We start from the raw sequence: 27,579 nt of genomic DNA, 5'->3' as shown, positions 1-27,579 counted from the left end.
TGGAACATGTTTTTAACTAATTAGTAATTACGATTAGTACAGACGGTACAATTACTAGCTGATACTTTTATAACATTTAACATTCACTTGACTTAATTAGTGAAGTTTCATTTTTTTGATTCAGTTTATTACGCTCTTTACTCTTTACGCTTCAAGTTTAAGAAGTTTGTACTAGGAGGAGGCTTTCGCTGGCTTTGGCAGTATCGGCTTACCAAAGACGCTAGCCAACCCGCAGTCAGTCGTGGTCCATCAAGCACACACAGTCCATTCTTTGTGTTTGTATGGCCCGAAAATTATCAACAGTAAATTGTAAAAGTTGCCATTTCCGATTTTATTTACGACATAGCGATGCGCATTCTAGGGATGCTTTCTGAATGGAGATTTTGTTGACACTGACCTTATCGCGCCAAAAAGACATATATTTTTCCAGCCCTGCCTCGTGATTTCTCATGGCATACATTTGCCACTGTTGGCTGCGAGTGCCTTAATAATCGGATGCGTCAGCGAGTTTGCCACTCAGTTGTTTGCCCATCTCAAGAGTAGCTCGAATTTCCTGCAACTTTTGTCCCCTTTCTCCACCTGTGTGATGCATGAGTGATAATTGTCCAACAGCACGCCAACTGCCTTATTAGCAAGCTGTAAGGAAGCGTTTTTTAATGGGATAATTAAGCACGAACCTTGCTGGTTGTGCAGTTGGACTCATCTCGGTCTCTTATCGGAATTCGTTCAGTGAGCTGTGAGCACTGATTAGACGGCGTTTCGGCGGCGTCTCTCATGGTAATATTAATGAGGAGAATTTAAAGCTCATTATCGAAACTGCGATGCTGCAGTAGCATCTCGTCAGGTATTTGCTTCTTCCTTTCTTTAACACATTTTAAATATTTTTCCGTTTTTATGGCAATTTTTCTAGGCAGTCAAGCTTTCAACAGAACTCTGTGTTATTCCTGATTTGCCTATAGATCCAGTTACGAAATCGTCGAATTGAAATGACATTAGTTTAGAAATTACAGTTTTTACTTGTCTCGCTGCATTTTTTAAGTTCTTAACTTCTCATAAATGCTGCTTATAAATGTTGCATTGGGGGGACTGAATCGGAATTCGCGACGCTGTAAAAATATTACGTAATATACTATTGTTACCTACAAAGTTAGAAATTTTATGGTTTTATCCCTACAAAATTAGAAAATACTTTATCGATAGCTGTCTAATGTACTCGTATAGCAGTTGCGATTATAATCCGGAAGTATGATAAAATAGGAACGGTAGGATGCAGAAAATTATCGTAAATGTTTTTTTTTGTTGATGGTATGTACCAGGTAGTGCGACGAATTTTGCGGTTATTTTGCATTTTATTAATATTTTTTTATTCAGCCAGCAAAACGGTAATTCTTTTTAGTTCGCTCCTTGTTTTTGATGTTCAGTGAAGAACAGTAGAACGGAAAAGGAAAAACTGTCGAAAGTGTCGCTGACCTACATCTGCATTGATTACCGAAATTGAAAAATCAATTTTTCAATACCCGGTCCAGACGTCTTTATTGCATTTATTGGGAAACAAGTTGATTTTTATTGCGGCGTTGACCATACTTAAAGCCGGTGCAGTTTTTCTTTAGATTATCGCATATAATTGAAAAATAACGTCTCGCCCTACCCAATTGTGCCCATGAAAGAAATTTCATTGCCTAACGGAAATATGTGATGATTGGATTGAGTGTGCTTAATTTTTTCGCAATGAGCTCATCACGCTCTTGCGACTAAAAACAGTCGAAAGGAAGTCTTTCTAGAGTGTGCCAATTTCTTGCTACGGGCTAGTTGTACCCTGTCTGCCATATCGACTCGGCTGAGTAAAATGCATTCCTTCGTATTTTCATTCAGTTTCTAAGGCCATCCGTTTTCGCTATTTATTTTTAAGATTTTTTTTATGCAGCTTGCTTTTTTTTGCAGGTTGTTGGACTAAAATAATTTATGTATTTTTTATTTGGTACGCATGGTGATCGATAAATCTCGGTTATTTGTGTTCCCTGTATCTTGCAGGCTTTTTACAGATTCTCTGTGTTAAACTTTCTTGTTTTTCGATTTGTGCGTAAGCGTGGTGGAGATCCCATTTATTGCAGGATGTTTTGCGGATCGTGAAAAACTAGCCATTTGAGAGCGCACATATTTTCCTATCCATCGTCGGCGAAATTGGGAAAATCTGTAATTTTAGCTTGATGGATATATGGTTAAAGCGGATTGACAAGGATACAAATAGTGCGAATATGGCAGCTGATTTATCGGGACGTGATGCTAATGGCCTCACAGCTACAGCTGTTAGCAATGGGGGATCCGGTCGGACGACGGGAGGAGGAGAATCATTATCCACACCATCCGATCTGGCTGCGGTAACAAACGGCCAGTTGGATCCCAATTTGTGCTCTGTGTCGGCTCCGGTGTCCATGTATGTGGATATGGAGGCATATGCTAATTACGACAGCAATTCTTCCTCATTACCGGAACAAGTGCGCCAAAAATTGGCCGAATTGGAGCTGGAATTAGCTGAAGGTGAGAACCGGAACCGTAGTGTATGTGCTACGGAGATTGTATTTGTTGTCGGCTGAGCTGCTTCGCGAGCTTTTTTTGCTTTGGCTTAAAAATTGCTGCTTACAATTTTCATCGAGATTCTAATTTTTTATTTCAGTTTAAATTGCGATGTGTCGGTTCAGGTGGAAATTTGACACACTGGAAATTAGGATTTCTTTAAGGATTTTCTGCGTAAGCGTTTTTGGAAAGTGTTTATTGATTATTACCGGCATTCTTTCGTTAAAAATTCATTCTCTAGTAACAGTGAAATTTTAATGGACACAGCAGGACGCTGCGCAGTAGATTTTTCCTTCCGTTTGTGACTGGTGAAAGCGAAATCGCGCGGAACTGGCTGCTGTGCTGATAAAAAGCCCATTCGAGCCGCGCAACGCTTTTTTTTCGCCTGCACCCTTTGTGAAATTTTGATTGTTTATTTTTTACGCGTTTGCATGTGAGAGACCGTTTGCTTAACGATGTGCTTTTGCAGTGGCACAAAGCGCTTTCCGACCGGCTGCTGCTCATGCCGGCGTGGAAGCGGCTTGTAATTAGCCATGCAGCATGATATATTGTTTGTTAGACACTGTTTCATCTTTGTTGACTCTGCCACGCTGCTGGTGTTAGTTGGCCCCCGCGAGCGGGTTTGTAAAAGTTAAAAAAACAATTTACTCTTTGGATTGTTAAAGGCTGACGAACTTGGAGACTGGTAGCACGAATGATCTCCCGTTGAAAATTAGAATGGAATTAATAGGAAAACTGTTTCCCAGCACATTTATAATGAGATGAGATTCATATCATGTATGTTCTCTTTCCGTTTATTATTGTTTCGTTGCAGTTACCTATAATAAGAGTTATAGCTTCTGTAAAAAAAATTTCGTAATCTGATTTTTCACTTTATAAATTCAAATTTCAGCTGCTGTCCGATAAAGTATGTTGATTCCCATAATGGCAATTCATTAGTGAGCAGCGGTGGTTTTTCTTATGCGCGAAGGGTATCCAAAATTCCTAATGTTGTGTATCTGTGTGCCTGTCTCCGATGTTGAAAAGTAGCACTTTTTTGATAGTATGTTGAAGTTAGTTCTGATGAATCCCGTTCGCTCCCGAGATGGTAGGCGATCATTTTCCATGTCCCCATTTGATCTGTCAGAGGGAATAAGAAAGGAATTCATCAATGCGAAAGGCTTTCCGTTGGCTTTGACATTAAATTGTTATTATGTAATTTGAGATTAGAGCTATATGGAGTGGCGCAGAATGCAGATCGATCCCGTATAACATAGTGACATCGCACGTGTTTTCTTAAGAGTATTATGACAGTACGTGAAGAGTTGTGTGGGCCATTTATGCTTGTTTTGTTTATCGGGGTGAAATGTGTGTATGTGTGTATTTCTGCTCTGTTTGCTTTTCCGCTGGTTACTTCGTCGTTACGATAAGACCTCGGATTCAAGAGAGGGTGCCGGCTGTTAACTCGGCAAAGTGCGGTGGAGAATAGCATGTTTTGTGGCCTGTGAAGTGTTGAAGAAAACGGTTGAGATGGTGATTACAAAATCAGGAAAACTGTAGATTGCTTTTTTATATGTCCGCTTTAGGCAAGCTGAAGAGCACAAAGCAGAAAGCAGTGGTTTTAAAAAAAAATTCGCATTTGTGTTATTTCTGATTTATTTTTTTCGCGATATACAATTTTTTGAAAGATGTTTTGTGCGTCTGGGAATAAATAAACGCTCATAAAGATGCACCTTTACTCGGTTAAAATTCTTTGATATCGATTCATCTTAATTTTTTAATTGCAGTAATAATCGGTCCGTATTTTTGGTTGATTTCATCGTTTTTTAGACGAGAACAAACTTTTTTGCAGACGCTTCCTTGGCATGATACATAGTACAAATGGCTGTAAAATTGTTTTTTTGCCATTTGAATTTCATCATCTGGAAGTTGGAGCTATGATGTTATCCAAAATTTTGCGCTGAAAATTAAATTTTGTTTCTATTTTTGTGGAGCTATTCGGTTTGAAAGGATAAGATTGATGCTCTGGATGGAAAGAAAATACTCATCTGTGTGTCATCGTCCACTCTGTAGTGGACGACGTCTCACTTAGGGCTTCGCTAGGAATTTCTTAGCATACCGCATTTAGAAGTGTAAAAACATGATTTACGGATCGGGCATCTGTTCAAACTGCCCTCTTAAAGGCGTTTTACAGTCGAAGAAAATTGTTTTGACTGGTGTCGGACGGAGGTGGTGGCCATGGCCCTTGTCGTGCTGATAATCACGTATTTTTGCCATTTTTATCTGACCGTTGGCGTGAGCAAAGTCAGACGCACAGATAACGATGCCTTGCGTGTTTGCCGTTTTGTGAGACATTTTCAAAACCGGCCAAGAGACTTATCGGCCTTGAAGCAGATGTGTGACATATTTTTAATTACTCCATTTTGACCTTTCAAATTGTGCCTAATTCTTGGCTTGTTATGCGACGCTATCTTTTGATTATGTACATGAAAAATGGAGATTTTCAGGTTGGTCGCGATTAAACCTCATTGTGCTTATCTGAAATAATATGTCCGCATGGCATGCTGCGTGCTGAGCTTCTGTGTTTCTGCTTTAATTGTTGCACGTGCTATTGTGTTTGTATGTAAATGCATGAGAACTTTCTTTCGATTCTTCCTTATTTTTTTCAGGTGATCTAACGGACAAAGGTTTTGCCAAAAAGAAAGCCAAATTGTTACAGTCTTTTAATATTTCCCCTCTTCCGCCTGTGCCTCCTTCTTCAGGTACGATTTACGGATATCCTCGTATTTTCTGTTCAAAATCTGTGCTCGTGGTTATGAACATTGTTATATAGCAGCGGACGGGATAGGTTACGAAGGCGGTTAGACGCTGATAAAAATTGCGCACATGCTGCTCTTGTGAACCATTAAGATACTGTTACGAAACCTTGGTTCACGTCTTAAAAAATTATAGAATCCTGCAAAAAACGTAGTAGTTGATGGCAATGTTTATCGAACTATGTTTTAATTTGTATACTTGTATATTTTTCAGCATTAGAGAAAGCAGGCATCGCTTGTTAAAAAGTAAGAAAAGCTGCATGAAAATTTTTCTGATTACGGGGTAAGGAGTCGGCCATGAAATAATAAGCAGGAAATGCAGTAGCTGTTGTACTACTTTAGGCATAGTACCTCTACAGATATTGGAATGATGTTATTACTGTATTGTTACGGTTTTTATTTTGTTGTACGGAGTAAAGAAAGCGGTAGGAATAAACGCTAGAAAGCGACGTCTGGTTGCGTTTTTGATGGCAAATTAAATACAGAGAATTGTCTGACAGCCTTCACCGACATTCTGTTTGTTAAATTGGGCGTTGAAATTTTTCTGAATATGTTTATTCACAGTAAGTGGAAGTATTCTTGGGAAAAGTTAATTTCGGCTCGATACGGGTGTGTTGTTGTTGGCGTTGGTGCGTATCTGGTGAAACGATTATGTAATTTTCGCGAAGAACAAAGCAAATAATAAGATTTGAACAATCGAAAAAGAAAATTCTTGATACTCATGGCATGACTAATTCAACAAATGTTCTGTGGCTTTCTTGCATCAATAAGATTAACAACATACCTTCGATTCTATTTTACAGCAACCATATCAAATGTTAGAAGAGCGATCGCCGAACGCTAGTGTTTGAAAGCCAGAAAATTTGAACTGTTCATTGTTTATCCAGTTCGGTTGACACGTAAAACTACCATTTTTTATAATACGGCGTGTTATTAAACAGTTCAGATTTCTGAAACGTTGAATTGGATTTCTATATGTTACTAACTTGCGTACACTTCGCAGCTGCATGCGTCATAGGTTGTAGGTTTCCACTACAATCGCACTATCGCTCTTTAAAAGCATTTCTTATTTTAATTGAAGTTGGTGCAGCACTTGTTTTTGCCGGTCGGAAAAATAAGATTGCACGTGTCAATCAGTGCGGTCGGAAAGCCTGTAAATTGCCGGTATTATGAGTACAAATCTCCTCTAATTCCTACCTACCAAGATGTTCGAGCATTAGATCATCAGGTTCTCAAGATGCGAAATCCGATCTAGCTGATCGCCGATTGCCAGTGATCGGTTTGAATTGGAAAAACCGGACTGGGTTTCAAGTGTTTAACATTAGATAGTGGTCACTTAAGGATTGAATCTGTATCGGCTATAGCTGTTTGATAAACAGCATACCCTCCGGCGCAGATTATGACCAAGTGACGGTTTTAATAAAACACTTTTTCAAATGGAGATTGTTTCTAACGCAGGCCGGTTAGCTGACCTAGGGATGAAAATGTCTCGCCTGCGGGACGGATTTACCACTGTGGCCGTATGTCAGTATTTTTCCGGAGTTTTGATGCGCATATGAATTGGTCGTAAATTTGCACGCTGTCAATTACTGTTTCCATAGTCGTACAATATTTTGCTTTGAGAATTGATTGGTATTTTGTATTTCATTGACTTAATGGTATTCTTACAAAATAATATGTGAATTGTGTGTATTTTTTGGATTTATTAGATGTCTCCAACGCAGCTGATTTCGTCGCTACGGTCTATGAGTACACATTAGCCAGCAGGCTTTAGCTTAACAACGTAGCATAGAAGGCAACCCTGTTCTGTATTGTTAAGGTTTTGTTGTTGATTCATTTTTCAGATCCAAATGTTTTTTGTACAGTTTATTTATCACTTACACACGTGGAAGGTTTCGTAAATTTGTTAGGAATTTGTCCTCTTCGTTAAATTATTTTAGTTAATTTTTTACATATTAAACTCAGCGATAGCGGATTTTCCAAATTCACCCATAAAATGATTATGTACAAATATATCGCTTGTTCGCAACTTACCGCTTCCCTAAACTGGAATAGTAAGCATTTGAAAATTCAGCAAATACAAACAACGACAGCGGTCAGCTATCTGTAGTTTTGTTTTGTTCTGCCCGTCAGTGGCCGTCGCTATCGATTTAGGTATCATATCCAGTTTGCTTGATTGCTTGTATGGAACTGTGAAAGATGGGTATGTTTGTTGCTGGGAGTGGGGCATAATGATCTCTTTTTATGTATCCGCGATATTAGATTGATTTGATGAATATCGATTCGACCTCTTCGTTGCTCGTGGTCAAATAGTCGTGATTCGGTGATTTCCGCCAGGCTCCTACAATGAATAATCAATTGCGATCAGCAGGTGCTTGCTCATTGGAAAGGCGTGATTTGACGACGAGTTCATCGTTTTTCCACAAACTGGGACAGTCGGACAAACGTTATTACTGTTTGTCAACATTGAAAACACCGGCCTTTTGTCACATGCGACTGGCCGTACACGTACAACTTGTCTTAATTATATAGTATCTTATTATCAGATGCCTTTCGTCGGGATTCGGGATATTATTATGCTTTTTTGTATTTGTAAAGCGACAGTTTAGCGACTTATCAAAACATACAAATAGTGAAAAACTCAAAATATATGGTCAGTGTTCTGAAATAAGCATTTTGAAAATAATTGTATTTTACTATTACGGTTCAGTAATTAGGAATCTTCGCTTCCATTGTGAGTTAACTCCAGGACCCAGGTGTACTGGTGTAGTATGGTGAAAACTGGCGAAGTATTTTGGTTTAACATGACTAGTGTGTGCAGATATAAAAACTAATGACTGCAATAAAGTGTTAGAAGTTCTTATGACGCAACGGAACTTCCGTTGTGTCTTTCCTTCCTGACCTTTACTTATATTACTGACCAGTGACCACTCATCATGTTACATTGCTCTCGCCGCCTGACATTTTTGGAATAGTATGCTTTTTTGTTGTGCAATTTGCGTTTTTGTTGATATTGGATGAGCGTAACTGAAGGATTTTCGTAACTTTTTCGAATTAGGAAGACCATATTTTATATAGTTTTGATTTAGGTTATCATGGTCATTTTCTGGCTTGACTTGTAGATCACGGAGTTGTGTAAATTGGTTTCTTTCCGGCTGTTGCCGGTCAGTGGTCTGTGGGGCGGAAATTAATCAAGATTTATTGCGGCCAGTATTGCCGGGTCCGTCCCCACTCCCCAGTCAGATTGCGGTTGATGCTGTGGACTCCTAAGTGCTCCTGACAGTCGTACCGCTTAATGTTGATGCTGGGCAATTTGCATATGAGAATTGAACCAACTGATACATGCGATAGATAGTTCTTTACAAATGACGACCTTAACTGGCGTAATTCGACCTCAGGGAAATTATGCAGTGCTTGCTTTAGTGAAACAGTGACGCATATATATTTTCCCGTGACAGTAATCTCCGATGAAAAAAATTAATATGTACGAAAATATGGAAATCATGTAAGATAAATGTTGAAAAAAATTAATCAAAACGTACTTATAAAGTAGTAAGGCTTTTGTAAGTGTAGTTTACTCCTTGTGCGAGGACCGAAGCGACTGAATAAAACAACTGCGACTTCATTTCTACGTCCACAGTACTAGTGCCACTGTACTACAAAAACAGTAAAGAAATGATGAGTATTGTAAGTTCTCAAGTTGTTTTTCACTTTTACACTCATGTGGCTAGCGCAACGTTTTGTCGATAGGCCAGACTAATAGATTTGGCCAGTCATTTTCAGAATATAATAAAATAGGAGAACATAATCCTGTTTTCATCGATAATCTTGTAATTTATTAAAATGCATTGTTACGAGGTATTTTCAGCCAGTGGACCAGTTCGAGTGTATTGCATGTGAGGATAGCAGTACAATCGACATAGTGGGCGTAATTGGATAGATTGCGTGTGACAAGTAGCGGGAAAGTGGAAAGAAGCTTGAAACTCCGCGTATCCGTTCCGCTTCTTGAATCTGTAACTGTGGCATGTTGTAACGGAAATAGAATTAGTGAGGAAGGGGTTATGCATCAGTGGATTGTGTGTGGGCACTTTCTGCTATCGCGGCGCGAGCCGAATCATTGCCGGGCTGAGGCCGGTACAATGGAGCCCAGGCTGTTTGTAAAAAAATGTTATTTAGAGTACTGTTAACAAGAGAAAACCCCGTTGCATTGTGGTGTATGCGGGGATTTGAGCGGATCACGAGTTCGTTTGAAGGGGGCTTTTCTGATCGGTTGTCATGAAAGGATTTTCGTGCGATTATTGCAGTGATCGTTGCGAGGGAAGCAGACGTTTCTCGTTTGCGTTTACGCTTTTCTTGTGAGCATAGCTATGAATAAATTCTAAGCCAGGATAGAACTGCTTTTTCTGCAGACGGAACATTTGATCAAAGAGTAACTGAAAGTATCTGAAGTATCCAAATTCATTGCGATAATCTGTATATAATTTCTGGAATGGCGAGTTATGTAGCTTCTGTTGTTGTCCAGTTATTTTACTGTATAATAAATTAAGTACGTTAGCATAATCCGTAGCTGTTAAGTTTGAGCAATGTCTTTATGAGATTTTTGCTGTTCCGAGTGGAACGCAGAATTACAAAAGTGTCGTAGAAACATTCTTTCCATGAATCAGTATCATGAAACAAAACCGGAAGATAAACGTGAACGTGGCAAAAATTGGGATCTTAATTTTTGTGCAAGCAAGGAACACGATATTTCGCTTGTTTTGCGTACAATAAGCTTATCAATAAGCTTATAAGATTGAAAGTCAGAAAGGTAGTCCTGTGGCCGGAATTATGAATGCACGCTTTTTATTTACAGTGATGTAATGTATAAATGTATTTACTATTTAGCCAGGAAAAGTGAAGTAGCCTGGCAAAACCTTTGCCCATTTTCCCAAGACTTGTTGGAAAATGATCAGTATGCTAATCCGGTGGCACGAGTAAATAGCGTGTTCTGAATGGCCGTCGTGTCGGGATGTGTGAGGAGGGTCAATGGACGCTCCTGTACTTTGTTAGACATCTTTACAAAATGTAGTTAATATTCACAATGGGAAGGATCTCACCGAAAATATCGCCTTCACGATAGACACAGTTGGCGTTATTGATTTATGCCGGCGAATAGCTATACTGCAACTCGTGTCGGTAATGTATTTATTTTGCCGGGCTGGAGAGGTTTGTCAAGGCTTGTTACTGGTAGATGAATATATTTCGGGACACACTATCCGGATCCGGCTGGACAGAAAGTGTGCTAATCAATTCCAACAGGCAGTTTCTGTTTGGCTACGCCTTGTATACCCGTAAGCTTCGAAAATGAATTTTGTTTTTTTGTGTTTTGAGATGCCCAAAATTTGGTGAAATGTTAACAAAGTAATAAACTGACTGTTTAAGTATAACTGGCACTAACGAGATTCAAATGTTATGTTGTTTTGTTTGACGAAACTAACAAAACATACAGGTGTGTATAATAATTATTTTCACTTTCTCAAACGTGAAAATTATAGCAGTTATAAGAATTTTCCCGTTACGTTTATCAAATTAATTGTTTCATTTTGTGTTTTGCTGGTTAACGTCGGTTGCTCCTCTTGTGCGGGGAAAGCGTATTACACACGAAGATTTGACCAGATTTCACTGTAAATCGACACCGACTCCTTTGGGATAAAGTGTCTGAGTGATGAAAAACTGCATTGCAGTTGATTGAATTTGGAGCTTCTCCGTTGGTTTTTTTTGCATTTCGTGACCGTTCGGCAGCTGATGGAGTTTTTTCCCAGGAGGTCAGGGAAGAAATGACTTGCTGCGAATGGGCACGAATGGGCTGGCTAGTTTGCTACGTTCTTGATGAAAGGAAAACACGCGTGTATTTTTTGGAGCGTTTCTGATGATGCGAACCCGTTAACCTCAAGGTGCGCCAAGCGGCCTTAGTGCGAAAAACTCATTTATTATTTAAAAACGGACATGGTTCGTGGCTTTGTTTGGAGCCACGTACGTACGAGCCAAATTGGATAGAATCGGATGTGTGCAGTTCCGTCAGTAGCTGATCGTGAACTTGCTCGTCCGGACAAATACCCGTATTTCATATTCGTAATGCAGTGCTCATTGTGATGGTGCCTTGCTGGCACATAAAATTTTTTTAAAGAAAATAGCAAAATTTTTACTTCGTTATCAGATCTGGATGTTATTTTTCGCCGGGTAATATTAGCGCTTCGTGATTTCATTCCGTTAATATTATCCGTTTAAATCGGTGCTTGATGTTAATTGTCACTTTAATTTTTCTTACCTGATAGTTTGAGTTGTCGAACGAGGGAGTATTCACACACTTCCACTACCGGACTTTTAATGCTGGTACCGGTAACCGGCATTACGGATTTTTAATTTACAAATTGTGTGAGACTTTTATTAGTGCAAATTATAGGTGAAGGTTGGAAGTTAATAATTATTTAAAGACCGGTGAATGTCCGAACAAAGCTCCGGAACCAGCAAAAGCCTCCCCACGTTTTCTTATGTAGCTGTCGTTTTGCATTCTTTTGGCATGCGAGGGTTACACATGGGTCTTGTTCAGACTGTTCTAATCCCGTCAAGTAGGATGCATTTCAAGTGTGACGATAAGCAGATGTATCGTGATCCGTTTGGTGGTGGTACATGCAGCGTGTAGGAAAATGCGAGTGAGAAAATCGCCGCAATGGTCCAGTTGTACGCGCGCTGTATGCTGTCGGGCAATATGTATTGGCGTATGGCGTAAAGGCGGTTAATGTAAGCAATTAGAATAGTCCGCTTGTAGGTTGCCGGTGCGAACGGATTGTTTAAATTTGTCGTTTTTTCTCTCTTGAGTGCTCTTGTCAACAGTGTGTTTGGCCGGCTTAATCGGATCGGGTTAGATCGTGTTTCATTCCAGACAGATTGCTTTAGTTCTGCGGTTTTCTTGAATATCATCACGATAGGTTATACAGTATAAATTGTTTTCCTCGGTTTTTTGGAATTCTTTGCATACTTCGAAAATTTGTGTTGCACCGGCATGGATTACTTTACGGATTTAGTCGCTATGGAGGTACTGTAATTCCCTTTTATGAATGGCAAAAAAATTGAAAACATAATATTGAAAAACTGAAACCATAAACCACAGCTAATATTAAACTGTATCGTGAGGTTGTATCTTTCCATAGTACAGAAATACCAGTTTTTAAATTTTGCGTTTCTTCAAAACATTACCATTGGATTCGACACTTTTACTATAATACTATTAGAGGGCATTTAAACTTGATGGTCTGTGCATTAGTAATTTTGTACCGTTACGTTGACACTTTCGTCGGTAGGATTTTATTCGGTTCTTATGTTTATCGTTTCTTGTGTTGCGTGATCTGGGAAAACGAGCTACCGAGCCTTGGAGGTTGTGTTTTCCATTATTTTCTTACTGGAGCTGTAGGAAGTTTTAGAAAAACACTTCCGCCGCTTTAACCTTCTCTTTTGGCTTGAAGTGCTTAATGGATGTATTTAAATTGGTTCCTGTCAGACAGCACATGCACCGAGTGCTGTAACAGCTTTATGTGTATTATAAATATGTTTTTGTTGTGCTTGTAATATGTTATTATTAACTCCTTCACGGTGATGTAAGCGGTATAGTGCATTAAAATTGCTCCAAAGTGGAGGATAGTGAACCTGCGTAAGTAGTATGCATATCGCTGGACGGAAAAACAGATCAGTGCCATGCTGCCGGTAGTTGTTTTTTTCCCGTCCAAAAATGTTCTTATGTCCATGTTGCTTATGTGGGCAATATTTGTTGTTCGTTGGCGAGTTTTTCTCGTCAAATCGGCAGATGTGGAAATTACTGGTTGCATATGTGGAACAGCTGCGTGTTGTACTGTTGTGCATATTTTTGACTGGTTGAGATGTGGGCTGTTCTGTGGTGTGAAATTTTTGTTGGTATGTACTGTTTTGTACGGTCAAGGTGGTCGAGCTTGGCCTGCAGTTGACCCGTAATTGCTGGTTTCCGCAGTTTATTTACGGGCTTGTTTATTGTTGCTCCGGACTGTTTTTGAATAATTTTTTATGCGTGTACTTCCTTGTTAACGCTGCAGGTAAAGGTAAAATAAATTCGCATATTTTAGTTTAATAACCCAGTTATTATCTACTGTGTTTTCTCCGCGCTGTGTTTTCGAGTTTTTTGTCTTTCGTGTTCCGAATATATTATAGCTTTTGCAAATCCCTAATGCGTTGATGTTATAGCGTTTTGTTTGTGTTAATTGTTTTGGGCAAAATGTTGTTGTTTGTTTTTATTTATGCGCTGTTGATAATTTCATCATTGTATTTTCTCATCCAGTATATTTCTAATTTGATGATCTCTGTTTTCGGAAATTCGGACTAGTTGTCCCGCCTTTTAATACCCAGACAGTTGAATTTAACTCTACTTTGCAGGGGACCTATTTGATTTTTCTTCTAGCGGCTTTTCTGGTTTAAGAGGTTCTGCATTGCAAATTTCTTTCATAGCATCTTTAATGACATATTTGGTCTTGACCAAATTGGTGAGAGATTTAATAAAAAATTCTTTGACCTATTTTATTGGCTGTTGTCAGCACGATATCAGCGGCGGAATGTTGCCACTGCATCCCGGTGCTGATGGTGCTCCAGTTGCGGCACTGTGGGTAATACGAGCAATATGACATTCTTCAGCCGGCGTGTGACATATCATTAGTTAATTTCCAAGATCAGCTGGATAATTACGACTCCCCCCAGTTGATTTGTCCGTCAGTGTTTGTTGGTTTTTCTCTGTGCACTGGTTGACAGTTGCGTGTAAGCGCTAGCAGATCGCTACATTAACCCAGAAAAACTTACGTCCGCCCGGCTTTTGTGACGTTTTTGATGGAGCATTATTATTAGGCAATCGCTGGGCGCTTAGAGTAAAGCGATTTTTAGTTTGGTCTGTCATCATTTCTGGTCATTTTCCCATAGATGCGCAGAATGGATCGGCCAGTCCCGGAGTGAGAGCCCGACGAAGAGCGGCAAGGCGATTGACGAGGGATGGTGAAAATCGATTTCATTCAGGTATGAAGTCTGTATTCAGGCGTACTTTGGCAGCTTAAGTTGAATTTACGGCTTTTCTGATGACTTTTAATACGACGGTGTTTTTTTGAACCACTGGAAAAAGTTTATTTTTTTAAGATTATGGTTTCATGAAACCGGATTCCGCGAATGAATGATTTTAGGGCGCTTAGACGTCAGTTTAGGAGCTACAAAGATTGGTATTGTCGAAAATTTTGCGTTTTGATTTATTTGAAATTAAAGTTAGTTGCTTATATTGGACGAATTTCGTAGTCCAATGGTTGTGGTCTTTCTTCATCATCGTCTTCATCAGACTGATAATTCATGAAAGTTAAATCAAAATGTACGAATTTTCGAATTTACCAAAAATTTTCCAGTAGTTTTGTAAGGATACTTCGAATATTAATAATAACCCGGCTTCCTAAATTATCATCGTGCTGGTTATAACTAAATCAAATCAATACCGTTGTGACTTCCTGAAACCGCAGTCGAACGACGAACGGTGCTAAAACTTGGTTCGTCGTTTAATCTAATTTTAATGGCAGAAATAATAATTTCTGGCAATTTAATGAAATTGGTGGGCAGCATGCTGCTTCTGTCGCTCTTACCGACTTGCATCACTATTTGTTCATTCGAGCGTTCATTCCATTGTTGCGGCGATAAGTTGTGAATGCGATCAGTAGCCCTCTTGATCGGGTAGCCAGTGGAAAATTGGTCTTTTCTGTTTATGTTGAATTTCTTTGAGTTTGTTGTTTCTGTCCCTTAACTGTGGACGGCGCCAACGAACCGCTCCGTTTCAAGATAAATGTTTTTCCGGTATGATTTCTGAACGCATATTGACAGATTCGACTTGCCAATTTCAGTTGTAATTTAGCTGATTTCAGTCATTTCATTGCTTACGAAGTGTAAAAATTACCAGTTAATTTTATTTTGATATTTTAATAAGCTTCACGTTTTAATAAACTTGAATTTTCATCAAAACGTTAGCGCAGAATAAAATTCAGAAAAAAATTGCCTATGGCGAATTTTAGAAAGCGTTTGTAGAATCGGTTGCGATATTTTTTCGTTTCGGCAGCAGTAAATTTTATATCTCAATTTCTTTAAATTTCGTCCCGTAAACTGCAAAAATAATAGTCCTCACGCCGTGAACAACACTTGTCAGCAGGCGTTTGACGATTTATAGCCTTGTTTACACATCCCAGTTTTATGCATACTCCCTACTGAGCGCATTTTGTAGAAATCCGTCAAGAGCAAGTGCTGAAAGCATTAGCGGAGATGAAAGACAAAGCGGTGGCGTTGAATTTTAAACGGACATCGGTGCTGTTATCCAGCGGCAGTGCCGGCGGGGATGCGCCGCAACAGCCGCCCACGCCGCCCGTGGCCAGCGCCAATGGAAATGGACATCATGCGTCCAGTGATGAAGAGGAGGACAGTCTGCCCAGCGAGCGGGATTCCTCCTCCAATGTGTCATCCATGCGAACGGCCTCGCTGAAGAGCGAAGGAAATGGGCTTGTTAATGGACACGCCAAACCGGCCATGATGTTCGGGATGAATATCTACGAGAACAATAGCAGCGAGCACGTGCCGCAGACCAATTTGATGAATATTAAGGAGCTCATCAGTAATCTCAGAAATGACGGTAAATATTTTGTATCAACTGTCAAGTCGAGTGTGAAAATCTCTTTGCACATAAAGCACAAATCCACATTTTATTAAGTATACAAAAGTACCGTGATACTAAACGATTTTTCCTCGTATTGCACAACGTAGCGGTTACGCAGGAGGCAGGAAATAAAGTGTAAATGCAGTTTTGAAAATCGTTTCCATACAGATTTCCCACGGCTTTGACTAATCATAAGAACGATATATTGAGCCTCGGTGAAAATAGACAATTTTGATGATGATTTTCATTGTGGATCAGTTGTCATTAGAGTTAAGTGGGTCACGAAAAAATGTTAACCGCGATTTTTATGGGATTGAAGTAATTTCTTTTGGTTGTGATGCAATGTTTCCATTGAATTTTTTTACGTTTTTGTGTGCTAATTTCCGTTAGGTTGTCTAGTTAACTTTTTCACGTTCACAGTTTTTGTAAGCGCGTCGTGCACAGTTGCTGTAATGTAATGGTGGTTCGTGACACAAGGTTTCAAAATAAGCAAGCGCATACAAGTCTTTTTTGAAAAATTGGCGATTTTTAGAATTTGCAATTTCTTGAGTATGTTTTGGCGAGTTAGCTCTAAATTTCTGCAGTTTCAACCCCAATCTTTTGGTTTTTACAGCGGTTTTCGATACACCTCCGCCGCCTCCACCGGATGTTGCTGCGACAGCGATGTCGGCCACGGCGAATTCACATATTTACACCCACTCGCACATGGGATCATTGCGGCTGGACCGTGATGAAACCGGTAAGACGCAACCATTCAGTTTGCTTTGTTTAAAGTTTTTAAATTCTGTATCGCATCCTTATACAAATTAAGTACATTCTTTACATATCGGAAATATCGCCAGTGCCAGAGTTCTAAGCATATATAGTTAGTTCCGAAAGAGTGACTTTAGTGTTTTTTATGATTTCGGGTAGTTTCAATTTAGAGCAGTAATTGTGCCATAAATAATTGGTGGGTTTTTAATTGAATTTGCTCGGCATGCGCATAAATGTCAGGCCGGCGAAGTAACCTCTGACACGGAGCAATTTTTATTGATGATTAATGCTTGTTCTGGTTAGGAAAAAGTGCGCTTGGCCTACTTGCTTTGCGCTCCGTTAACGGTAATACATTGGGGTGTAATTATCGTAGCGACTTGGACGGAATTTTTTGACAGAAATTGCTTGTCGCTTGCATTATTTATTTCTTCATAGTCCGCGCTGCAGCGGGAAGCTAGTAAAGCAGTCAACTTGTTCGTGCGGCCGGCATAGTCAAATGCTGGTTGATACCCGTTATGGATCACTGAAAAAACTTGGGCGATACTGTTTTGTCGCTGTATAAATTATCTGTCGGTTGACATCGCTTAAGAAAACAGATTTAGATTTTTGAATGGTTTGTGCGTAAGTTTCTATTTGACGATTTAAGATGATTACGCATTATTTAGGCTACAACAATCTGCGCATGCTGTCTGTATTTTATTAATGAAAAAATTATGCGGCAGCGTTGTTGTTAATCAAAAGTTCTATAACCCACCCATCGTTTATTTTTTTGCTAGTAATTGATGCGTACAATCTGAATATCACACGCATTCCTATATTAGTATTGGTAACAGTCTAACAGAAAGCTTCTTCAAGTATTATAGTTCTCGTAAGTTTAATTACAAGATAATTAGCACTAGTCATATTTGTTGCCTTTCCTGTACACTGGATGGTATTCTCTGCTCAGAGTTTTTTACTAGCGCGTTTCTTGGATTGGATTCTTGGATTTTTCTTATAAGAGAGCAGTTGACTGTGAATTTGGATAAAACTATTTTTACTTTATTTTTTGACTTGTTTTTTAGGCACAGAAAAGCGTAACGGTAAAGTGTCTGCCAAGATCCAACAACTTCTCACCACCCTGAAGAAACCGCGTCGCAAGAATCTGGCGGAATATTTTGAGGACGACGATCTGGAATTAGAAAGTGAGCATATTGACCGAAACTGCCGTGTTTGTCCATACTCTGTCGCTTGACCTATTTATGCGTGTTGCTCTCCAGTTGCGGCCAATCAAGTCAATCCCAATGCACCGAAACCTGAAGGGAACACGGTGACACCGTTCGTGGGTGAACGACTCAGCGTAAGCATTGTGCGCGGGAATGCAGCATTCGTTTTCCAGTGCGGAGTAACTGTTGCGCTGTGTTTAGCCGGCTTCCGGTGTGGCGGTAATGCTGGAGCAGGCACTGCAGCAGCACGCCCACTCCTTTCCCAAGGCGCCGGCACTGACCGTCCTGGATGTCAATGGACGTTTGGCATCGCATTTAACCTATTGTAAGCTGCTTTTGCCCTGTGTCCCATTTTTATTTTTCGTTTGCGTGCATACTTGTTAGATTTTGAAAAATTGGCAAACATTTTTTGCTTATTTTTATTGCCGCAAAATTTCTTTTGTGGCAACCTTTCAAGAAAATAATTTGAAATATAAATTTTACAGCCAAACTCCTGCGTCGTGCTCAGCAAATCAGTTATGCGTTGCTCAATAAGACAAGCCAGCGAGACGGGACATTGAAGATAAAACCAGGAGATCGGGTAAATTTCAGAAGTGCAAATGATGTTGTGTCTCAGCTGAAGAAGTTTTGTGTTCGCTTTGGCAGGTGGTTCTAGTGTATCCCAACGGGGATCCGATTTCTTTCATTAGTGCGTTTTATGGATGCTTGATGGCCGGTGTGGTGCCGGTTATGATCGAAGTTCCGCTGACCAAACGGGCAAGTTGCTGTACCCTGCTTTTATCAATTTGTTTCAAATCGTAGTATATGGGCGTCACCGAATCGATAGATACTTACTTCCCTTATGCCTTACATATTCTGACAGTTATCGTTGTAATCGATTAAGGTATTTGACGCGAAGCTTTCCTTGCTTTGTCTTGTTATAGGCCATGTATAAAATTTTTTTAGCGTTGTGTTGTGCAATATTTGTTAATTGTTTATTTTAATAATTTATTTATAAGAAACGTTGTGTTGGCAGTGTTTAATAATTTTTGACACCCACGATTGAATCGCACTTATTGGATCGTGCTGCAGTATTCGTCAAGAACGTTGAATAAACAGCAGTGAATTTTTTCTCGTGCAGGACGCCGGTTGTCAGCAAGTGGGATTCTTTCTGGGCAGTTGCGGAGTCCAGATGGCCGTAACATCCGAGGCGTGCTTCAAGGGTCTGCCTAAAACGCCGACCGGAGAAGTTGTACCGTTCAAAGGCTGGCCGAAGCTCCAGTGGTTTCTGACGGATAATCTAGCGAAACCGCCGCGAGACTGGGATCCACCCGCGCGGCTGCAGGATGAGCTGCCAGCGTATATTGAATACACCTCGGATCGCGATGGAAGTGTCATGGGGGTCACGGTATCGCGAGGCGCCATGGTTAGTCACTGTCGGGCACTGAAGGCCACGTGTGGATACACCGACGGGGAAGTGATGGTCTGTGTGGTGGATTTCAAACGGGATCTGGGATTGTGGCATTCCGTTCTGGCGGTATGTAACATGTGGAAATTCGTTTTAAGCAGTCGTGTAGCAGTGTTTTTAGTGTTTTGAAGTGATTATTTTGCAATGAATTGGAAATTTGTTTGTACCGGTCTGCGTATCGCTAGCTTCTAACGAAAGACTCTCAGGATATCAAACGTAACGTAGCGAAAGGGCTTGTGGCAGCTGTAATTGCATCCACTAAATCTGAGAATCTTTTCCTTCGTTTGGACATTTTCAGTGATAAGATGTTGCTCAGATTAAATGTTTTTGCAATAAAAATACCGGTAGCTGGAAAATTGCTCGCAATGCTTTTTGGTTGGTTCTATGTCTCTCGTGGTGTTCAGCGACGTTTTGTGCATGAGTAATCTGTATTTTGTAATAATCCGTCATCAGTGACAGGATATGGCAAAATTAAACATAAACAGTATTTGCCAGTTACCTTTCTGAGGTATTTTCACTACTGCTGCATTTGTGTTTATACATACAGTATTGTAAAAATGCAAAATGCAATTTTACTGGATTGATTCGCTTTGCAGAGTGTAGCTAACCGCCTGCATGTGATCTTCATCCCATACGCCCTGATGAAAGTTAACCCCGGTTCGTGGATGTTGATGATCAGCAAGTTCCGTGCCTCGGTGGCCGTGGTGAAATCCCGCGATCTCCACTGGGGCGTCCTGGCGCAGCGGGATCATCGGGATGTCAATCTATCCTCGCTGCGGATGCTCCTCGTCGCGGACGGCGGCAATCCTTGTAAGTCTCCTTCACTCTTCCGCCGACACCGGCAATGACACGCTTCTTCGTTGCATAGGGTCGCTGACATCGTGCGATCAGTTCGTCAGCGTCTTCCAGTGCAAAGGCCTGCGACCGGAAGTCGTATGCCCGTGTGCATCCTCCCCCGAAGCCTTGACGGTGGCGCTGCGGCGGCCGGGGACGGGATCGGTGCCCGGGAGCAGTACGGGGCGCGGTGTGCTGTCCATGAGCGCGCTGAGCTATGGCGTGATCCGAGTGGATCAGGAGAACAGTCTCACCTCGCTGACGCTGCAGGATTGTGGGAGGGTTTTGCCTGAAAGTGAGTTTTCTTTTTCAGGTTCATGTGCCACGGTTTTGAACGGCATTGTGCGTTGCAGGTTCATTGTTGGTGCTGAAGATCGACGGACCGGCGTATTTGTGCAGGACCGATGAGATTGGGGAGATTTGCGTGAATTCCCCGTACTGTGGAAGTGGGTACTGGGGATTGCAAGGGATGACGAACGCCACGTTTAAGGTCTGTGTGGACTGGCGGATTTCGAGGGTGATAGTGAAAATACGAACTGGAATATATTTTTCAGGTTCAGCCGCTTAGACCAGATGACACACCTTATAAAGAAAAACAATATGTACGAACGGGACTGCTTGGATTTTTGGGACCGGTAAGATTGTTGTTTTTCGATTAATCGTGTGAATGAAAAACTCAGTTGCGAAAGAGGGTCATAATTATTTTGTTGTGTATTCTTTAATCGTTTTTTGTTTGTCATAAGCATTTAGTTGAATCCTCACCAGTATTTGATTAAATTACATACATAAAGGTCGTTATTTATTACTTCGTTTGCCGTTAAGGCATATTCCAAACAGTTTGTCGAAGATCTGTGTAGTGCAGTGTATAGGTCGAGTGACAGATGTAATATACAGTAATACGGTGTTTGAAATTAAAAACATTAACGCAAACAACAACCTCAGATTCAGCGTAAAGAAATAATGAAATTGCGGTATTTTTTCATTTGCAGAACGCCATACTATAGCTAAAAATTAATTGTTACAGGGTGGATTGGTGTTTGTGTGCGGGAGTCGGCAGGGTCTGATGCAGGTGTCAGGTCGGAAGCACAACATTGACGACCTGATTGCCACCATTCTGGCCGTTGAGCCCATGAAGTTTATTTACCGAGGGCGGTAAGTTGACAATTACTGACTGACAGTCGCGGCAGCCTTTATTAATGATCGATGCTGATGCCGTGTGTGTCGCTTTGCAACGCGCAGGATCGCCGTGTTTGCCGTCAAGGTGCTGCGTGATGAACGCATCTGTGTGGTGGCCGAGCAACGGCCGGATTGCACGGAAGACGAGAGTTTCCAGTGGATGAGCCGCGTGCTGCAGGCGGTGGACAGCATCCATCAAGTGGGCATTTATTGTCTGGCCCTGGTTCTGCCCAACCATCTCCCAAAGGTATTTAGAAACTGCAGAAAGTACCCGGTTTTTCAATAATTTGAAGCCTTCTTATAACAAAATTAAATTTAAAAACTGGTGAAGGAATACGGGAGGTCCGTCTTTTTTACTTGTTGTTTTTAAAAATGCTTTATTAGAAAATAATAAAATAAACCTTTAAAGCCATAATAAAGTAAGTCATTTTTAGCCTTTTTATGATAAATTCCGTTTTTAGAAATGGTGTACGAAAATCCCTTTTTTTATTTGCGTTTTTTAAAAGTGTTGTTACTTCTGTAATAAATTAATAAATGGTCTTGAGATGTTTTTAACAGCGACAAATGTCTATTTCCTCTAGACATCGTTGGGCGGCATTCATTTATCGGAGACCCGTAAACGCTTCCTGGACGGCGCTTTACACCCATCCAACGTGCTCATGTGTCCCCACACTTGTGTGACCAATCTGCCCAAACCCCGCGAGCCGCCGACGGACATTGGACCGGCGTCGGTCATGGTGGGCAGCATTGTGCAAGGGGTACGCCCGGCGGAAGCCCGAGGTCGAGATCTCAGTGTGTTCGAAGATGACAATGAAAGCACCAAAAAGGTACAATAGTCACACACCGCTTTTCTGGAATTCCTTAATGATTTAGTATTTTTGTAGTATCAGTTCATTTCGGAAGTGCTGCGATGGCGCTCTACCAGCACACCGGATCACGTCGTACACACGTTGCTCAATGCTAAAGGATTGCCCACCGGATCGTTGACCTGCATGCAGCTGCACAAGCGGGCGGAGAGGATCGCCATGCTTCTTCAGGATAAATCCCAGATCCACCCCGGTGATAACGTTGCCCTGCTCTTTCCGCCTGGTATGCGGCATTGTTTTTAAAAGCATCAGGAAACTGTTATAACTGATTCGCCGTTTATCTAGGAATTGATCTAATCTGCGCTTTCTATGGATGTTTATACGCCGGTGTGATCCCGGTAACAATTCGACCGCCGCAGTTGCAGAATCTTTCCACGACACTGCCCACGGTGAAGATGATCGTCGATATCAGCCGTGCCAAAGCCGTGTTGACGCTAGGTACCACCATCAAAATGATCCGCTCCAAGGTTTGTTCCGTGCCATTTTTTCAGTAGCTAAGATTTTCTTCCATGATTCGTTTTTCAGGAGGGATCGGCTGCAGTGGATGCTAAAACTTGGCCGATAATGCTGGACTGTGAAGAACAGCCGCGGAAGAAATCACTAGTCGGTTATCGACCGCCCTCACCGGACTCGGTGGCTTATATCGATTTCAGTGTGTCCACAACCGGCGTGCTCGCTGGAATTAAGGTTAGAACATGTAATACAATTACGAAAACTTGAAATAAATAATGATAATAATTAAAGAATGGTAATAAAAACGCGCGCCCTCGTTTCTTTGGATTTTAGTTTGTATAAGTAGTTTCACTGTGTAACAAAATTTTCGCCAATTTGCACATTTGAACCCCTACACTACGTTCGGTCCCCATTTACTCGGTGTACGATGGACAGTAATGAGTAAATGGCAAACAATGGATATGGATCAGATTTACAAAATGAATCACGACAACTCAGTTGACACGTTCCATTGCAGGTCTCCCATGCCGCTGTGGCTGCCTTGTGCCGCAGCATGAAGTTGGCGTGTGAGTTGTATCCGTCGCGCCACGTAACGGTGTGTTTGGATCCGTATAGTGGACTGGGCCTCGTTTTATGGGTGCTCAGCAGGTAAATAACCTGTCCGTACAAAAAAATGGCAATATTTTCCATCGCGATTGTTTTTTGTTTTACAGTGTTTATTCCGGTCACCATTCCATTCTAATACGTAAGAGAAAATCGTGGACAAGTTTTCAGGGTTTCAGTTAATAACAAGGGGATTTTTCTCTGCAGCTCCTGCCGAAGTGGAGCTCAATCCGGCCCTATGGATAACTACCGGTGCGTTCAATTGCTGCTTTCCATGACACAAATTATTCCAAGCATCTGTTTTTGCTCTGTAGTGAGCCAGTATCGAGTTCGGGATACGTTCTGTTCGTACGGGGTATGTCGGCATTTCGTTTGCTGTCATAGTATGTGCATATGATAACTCATACTGTGTCGTCATTTCCAGGTCATGGATTTAACAACCCGGGGCCTGGCTACATCCATCGCGCTTCTAAAGGTGATCAATAAAAACTTTAAATTCTTTGGGTTTATCGTGTTATCGGTGAGGTTTTCCAGGAGAGGGGAGTGAATCTGAGTTGCGTGCGGACATGTGTGGTTGTGGCGGAGGAACGTCCGCGCATTGCCTTAACAACATCGTTTTCTAAGTTGTTTTCCACCCTGAGTCTTTCGCCAATGGCCGTCAGCACAAGTTTCGGGTGCCGCGTCAACGTGGCTATTTGTCTGCAGGTGAGTAGTCGCTCGTCATTGGTCAGAATACGTGTATCGGCGAAAAACACAATATGCGCCTCGGCTCGTGAAATATTGATAATTTTTTTCGTGTGTAATACTTTCCATAAGAGTACTTAACAGAGTACTTTCCTATATTATCGGGGCCTTACAGTCTTAAAAAGCGTCAATGTAGTCACACCTTCAATGCCCATTTTCTACGAATTCTCCGTAGTTGTTGGTTAGAATGATGGTTTGCGAATTGATTTTAATCCGGTTTTGAATTTGAAACAAACCCGTGAGTCCCGACTACCCGAGACTTGGGGATGGCAGGGTTCTTGAGGCATATAATCTGAAGGCTGCGATTTGTTACAGGGTGCTGCGAGTCCCGATCCCAGCACACTGTATGTCGACATGCGCGCACTGCGCAATGACCGCGTCACACTGGTCGAGCGAGGTAAGAGGCGGCAGACTGAGGGACAAGTGTGGGTTCTTCAACGCAGCGTGCTAATGTTTGTAGGAGCGCCACATAGTCTGTGTGTGATGGAATCCGGCAAACTGCTTCCCGGTGTCAAAGTGGTCATTGCCAATCCCGACACGAAAGGTCAATGTGGCGATTCCCATCTGGGCGAAGTGAGTGAAACTTGTTGTTGCCATCCGCTTTCCTGATGTTAAGTGCATTTGTTGCAATAGATTTGGATCAGTAGTCCGTTCAATGCTTCGGGCTATTTCACCACGTACGGCGAGAGCGCCATCACCAATGACCATTTCAACGCACGATTAATTACTGGGGACACGCGAACGGTCTTTGCACGCACCGGCTACCTCGGCTTCCTCCGTCGGACGGAGGCTATTGGACCAGAAGGAGGTTTGTTGAAATTGGAAATCAGCATTGTGTCTTTTTCGTAATTTCACGTTTGGGGTATCTTGCACGTGAAAAGCAGTACGTAAAGCTGATTTTTATTGTTTGTAGAACTGCATGACGCCGTCTTTGTGGTGGGATCTCTGGATGAGACGCTGTTGTTGCGCGGGATGCGTTTCCATCCCATTGATATGGAGAATTCGGTTCTCAAAGCTGACAAACGAATCTGTGAATGGTAATCATGGCGCGTAAATTAGCGTTACGCGTTTTCTTAAATTTACAACGATAACCGGTAGCAAAGTCGCTAAATCTGTTGTGCTTTTTAGTGCGGTGTTTTCGTGGACCAATCTGTTGGTGGTAACGGTGGAGTTGGATGCGGCGGAGAGCGATGCCTTAGATCTGGTGCCCATCGTCACCAATGTCGTCCTGGAGGATCATCATCTCATTGTCGGGATTGTTGTCGTTGGTAAGCTTGATTTAACCGTATTCTTCCTCAAGAATGGAATGAGATGAACCGTAGAGTAAAGGATGCATCAGAGCCTATGTAGCGCCATACACTAACCAGCGGATTGACATACGGAGTTTGTTACTTTGAATATTTGATCTTTTAAAAAGATTTTTTTTCTGTGTTTTACAACATTGGTTATCGGATGTCTGTCTGTTTAGGAGATTTCAGAGTACGATATATCAGTGATAAACTCACACTTTAAAATTCGGTTTTATCGTTCTTGCATTTTATTTCGAAAAGGGACAATTTGAGATAATTCAGTTCCTACTAACAAGCTTTACCTGATATTAATCGGAAATCATTTTTCAGTGGATCCTGGAACTGTCCCGATCAATTCTCGAGGCGAAAAACAACGGTAATTTCTTATTGTTATTCTTATTGATCGACTTCGCATAATTTTGAAATGTGTTTTTGTTTTGCAGAATGCACTTACGTGATAGTTTTCTGGTAAGACTGAATAATTGTGCTGTTTTTTGATTGTAATGTAACCTTTGTGATGGTGTTTGCAGGCGGACCAGTTGGATCCCATCTACGTTGCGTACAACATGTGAAAGGATTATTATTTGTAAAGGTTCCAACGACTGACCGGGTACTACGAAACAGATTGTGTTATTTTTGAATTGAGCGTGGAACTGCTTGATGCGGTGCGATCCAGTTGGCCGCCTGGTCGTGGAATGTTATTGTCTTATTTGTTTTTAATTGATTATTGTGATAGCGGCCTGTCGACAGGGGCGTATTGCTTGTTTTTGATCCCAAAGTGTTCTTCGTCGATTTGGTGTGACGTTCTGCGTTCTGCATAGGATTTTATAGCGTTTTATTTCTGTTTTATTTTCTGTTAACATATGTAAGTCTGTTAACGATGTTGATTCGGTCTGTAACAAAGCATTTAATGCAGCTGCTATTACTGACAGCCTGGTGGTCTAAGGATTATCGTGACCTTTCAGATCTTAATTATTTAAAGTGTCGATTAAAGAATTGCTTGAACGATGTTGTCGTATTGGTTGTTCGTCCCACTTCAGAGCAGAGTCGCTGCTTGGATTTACGGAAGCGCTACAAAGTAAATGCCGGTTATGCCAGCTACTGCTAGAATTCCAAAGCGCGAAATACATCCTACCACTTCGTAAGAGATTTTCAACCTTTGGTAGTTTTATGTTCATGGTCAATCAGGTTGGATAGTAATTTTTTTAGGTGCAAATCAATTTGGCCACCATCGCGTGCAGCAGATAAGTAAGGCAGCGGTGGAAAAAAACAGTGATGATGCAGTGCAGTGGCACGCGTTACGAAAGAGCTGTTAATGATGACAAGTGCTCACTTGACGGGCTGACGTATGAAGGTGGCACAGTCGGGAGCGGCAGTGTCAAATACGCGCCCGTGGTATGGCAGTTGCGGCGGATGTGTCGGGACTCCAATACTGCAGGCGCGGAAACATACTGCTGCAACCGGAAGTGAGCCGACATGCGTGCAGCATAATGGATGAGATTGACGAGGCAAGACGTCTGAAACAGCACAAATTTTTCTGTTTACGCTTTTCTAATTCCATGTACATTCTATTCAGAATTACTGCTAAAAGACATATGCAACATTGGCATAATGGATGTAAACAAAAAACAAGAACACTGATTTTTATCTAAAAAAGTACCTAAAAATATATTATATAATTTACAAGACGAAAGCTTTCGTAAGCGTCTAAGCGATATCGATAAATCGAGCAAAGTGTCATTATTTCCAATGTTTTAACGTCTGACCGAGTGCTACGAATCGGATGCCGCACACTAGGCCGCACGATAGTGGTCACACTTTACGGACAAAGAAAAACATTAATTTTTTATGTAGATTTGTAATCTTTTGTAATCTACATAAAAAATTAATGTTTTTTACGTCTTTATGCATATTTTTTCATGTTTATATTAATTTTCGTGTTCTGTTAGGTATTAAAATGCTGTGGAAAACACAAATGCCAACAATCACACAGGCGCTTCAAATCAGATGCCGGTTAAGCCAACTACATATACTTCTATAGGTAGTTATCCTGCTCCGGTAAACAGCAGGAAATATTTTTAATGCATCCTTATACTTTTGAAGAGAATTTTGATCTT

At 41.2% G+C, this 27,579-nt stretch overlaps 1 protein-coding gene across 1 annotated transcript; it reads left to right on the top strand.

Moving 5' to 3' along the window:
• The first annotated feature begins 292 nt into the window (after positions 1 to 292).
• Positions 293 to 26,467, top strand: LOC129584158 (disco-interacting protein 2 homolog C-like). The gene is made up of 36 exons (XM_055476278.1): positions 293 to 844; positions 2,032 to 2,538; positions 5,223 to 5,315; positions 14,343 to 14,435; positions 15,670 to 16,071; positions 16,709 to 16,834; positions 17,910 to 18,029; positions 18,105 to 18,184; positions 18,252 to 18,375; positions 18,536 to 18,630; positions 18,696 to 18,806; positions 19,171 to 19,566; positions 20,094 to 20,307; positions 20,366 to 20,626; positions 20,685 to 20,821; positions 20,886 to 20,966; positions 21,356 to 21,483; positions 21,571 to 21,754; positions 22,089 to 22,334; positions 22,392 to 22,596; positions 22,659 to 22,840; positions 22,899 to 23,060; positions 23,344 to 23,474; positions 23,540 to 23,571; positions 23,637 to 23,681; positions 23,744 to 23,784; positions 23,854 to 23,904; positions 23,964 to 24,134; positions 24,489 to 24,570; positions 24,634 to 24,746; positions 24,807 to 24,981; positions 25,087 to 25,210; positions 25,302 to 25,441; positions 25,793 to 25,838; positions 25,906 to 25,930; positions 25,993 to 26,467. The coding sequence occupies exons 2-36, from the start codon at positions 2,208 to 2,210 to the stop codon at positions 26,032 to 26,034; spliced, it is 4,989 nt and encodes a 1,662-aa protein (XP_055332253.1). The 5' UTR covers positions 293 to 844; positions 2,032 to 2,207; the 3' UTR covers positions 26,035 to 26,467.
• The last annotated feature ends 1,112 nt before the right edge of the window (positions 26,468 to 27,579 follow it).

Source organism: Paramacrobiotus metropolitanus, unplaced genomic scaffold, assembly GCF_019649055.1.
Source record: "Paramacrobiotus metropolitanus isolate TYO unplaced genomic scaffold, Prichtersi_v1.0 Parri_scaffold0000012, whole genome shotgun sequence".
In the NCBI taxonomy this organism is placed as follows: Eukaryota; Metazoa; Tardigrada; class Eutardigrada; order Parachela; family Macrobiotidae; genus Paramacrobiotus; species Paramacrobiotus metropolitanus.
This window is presented reverse-complemented; position numbering and strand designations above follow the sequence as displayed.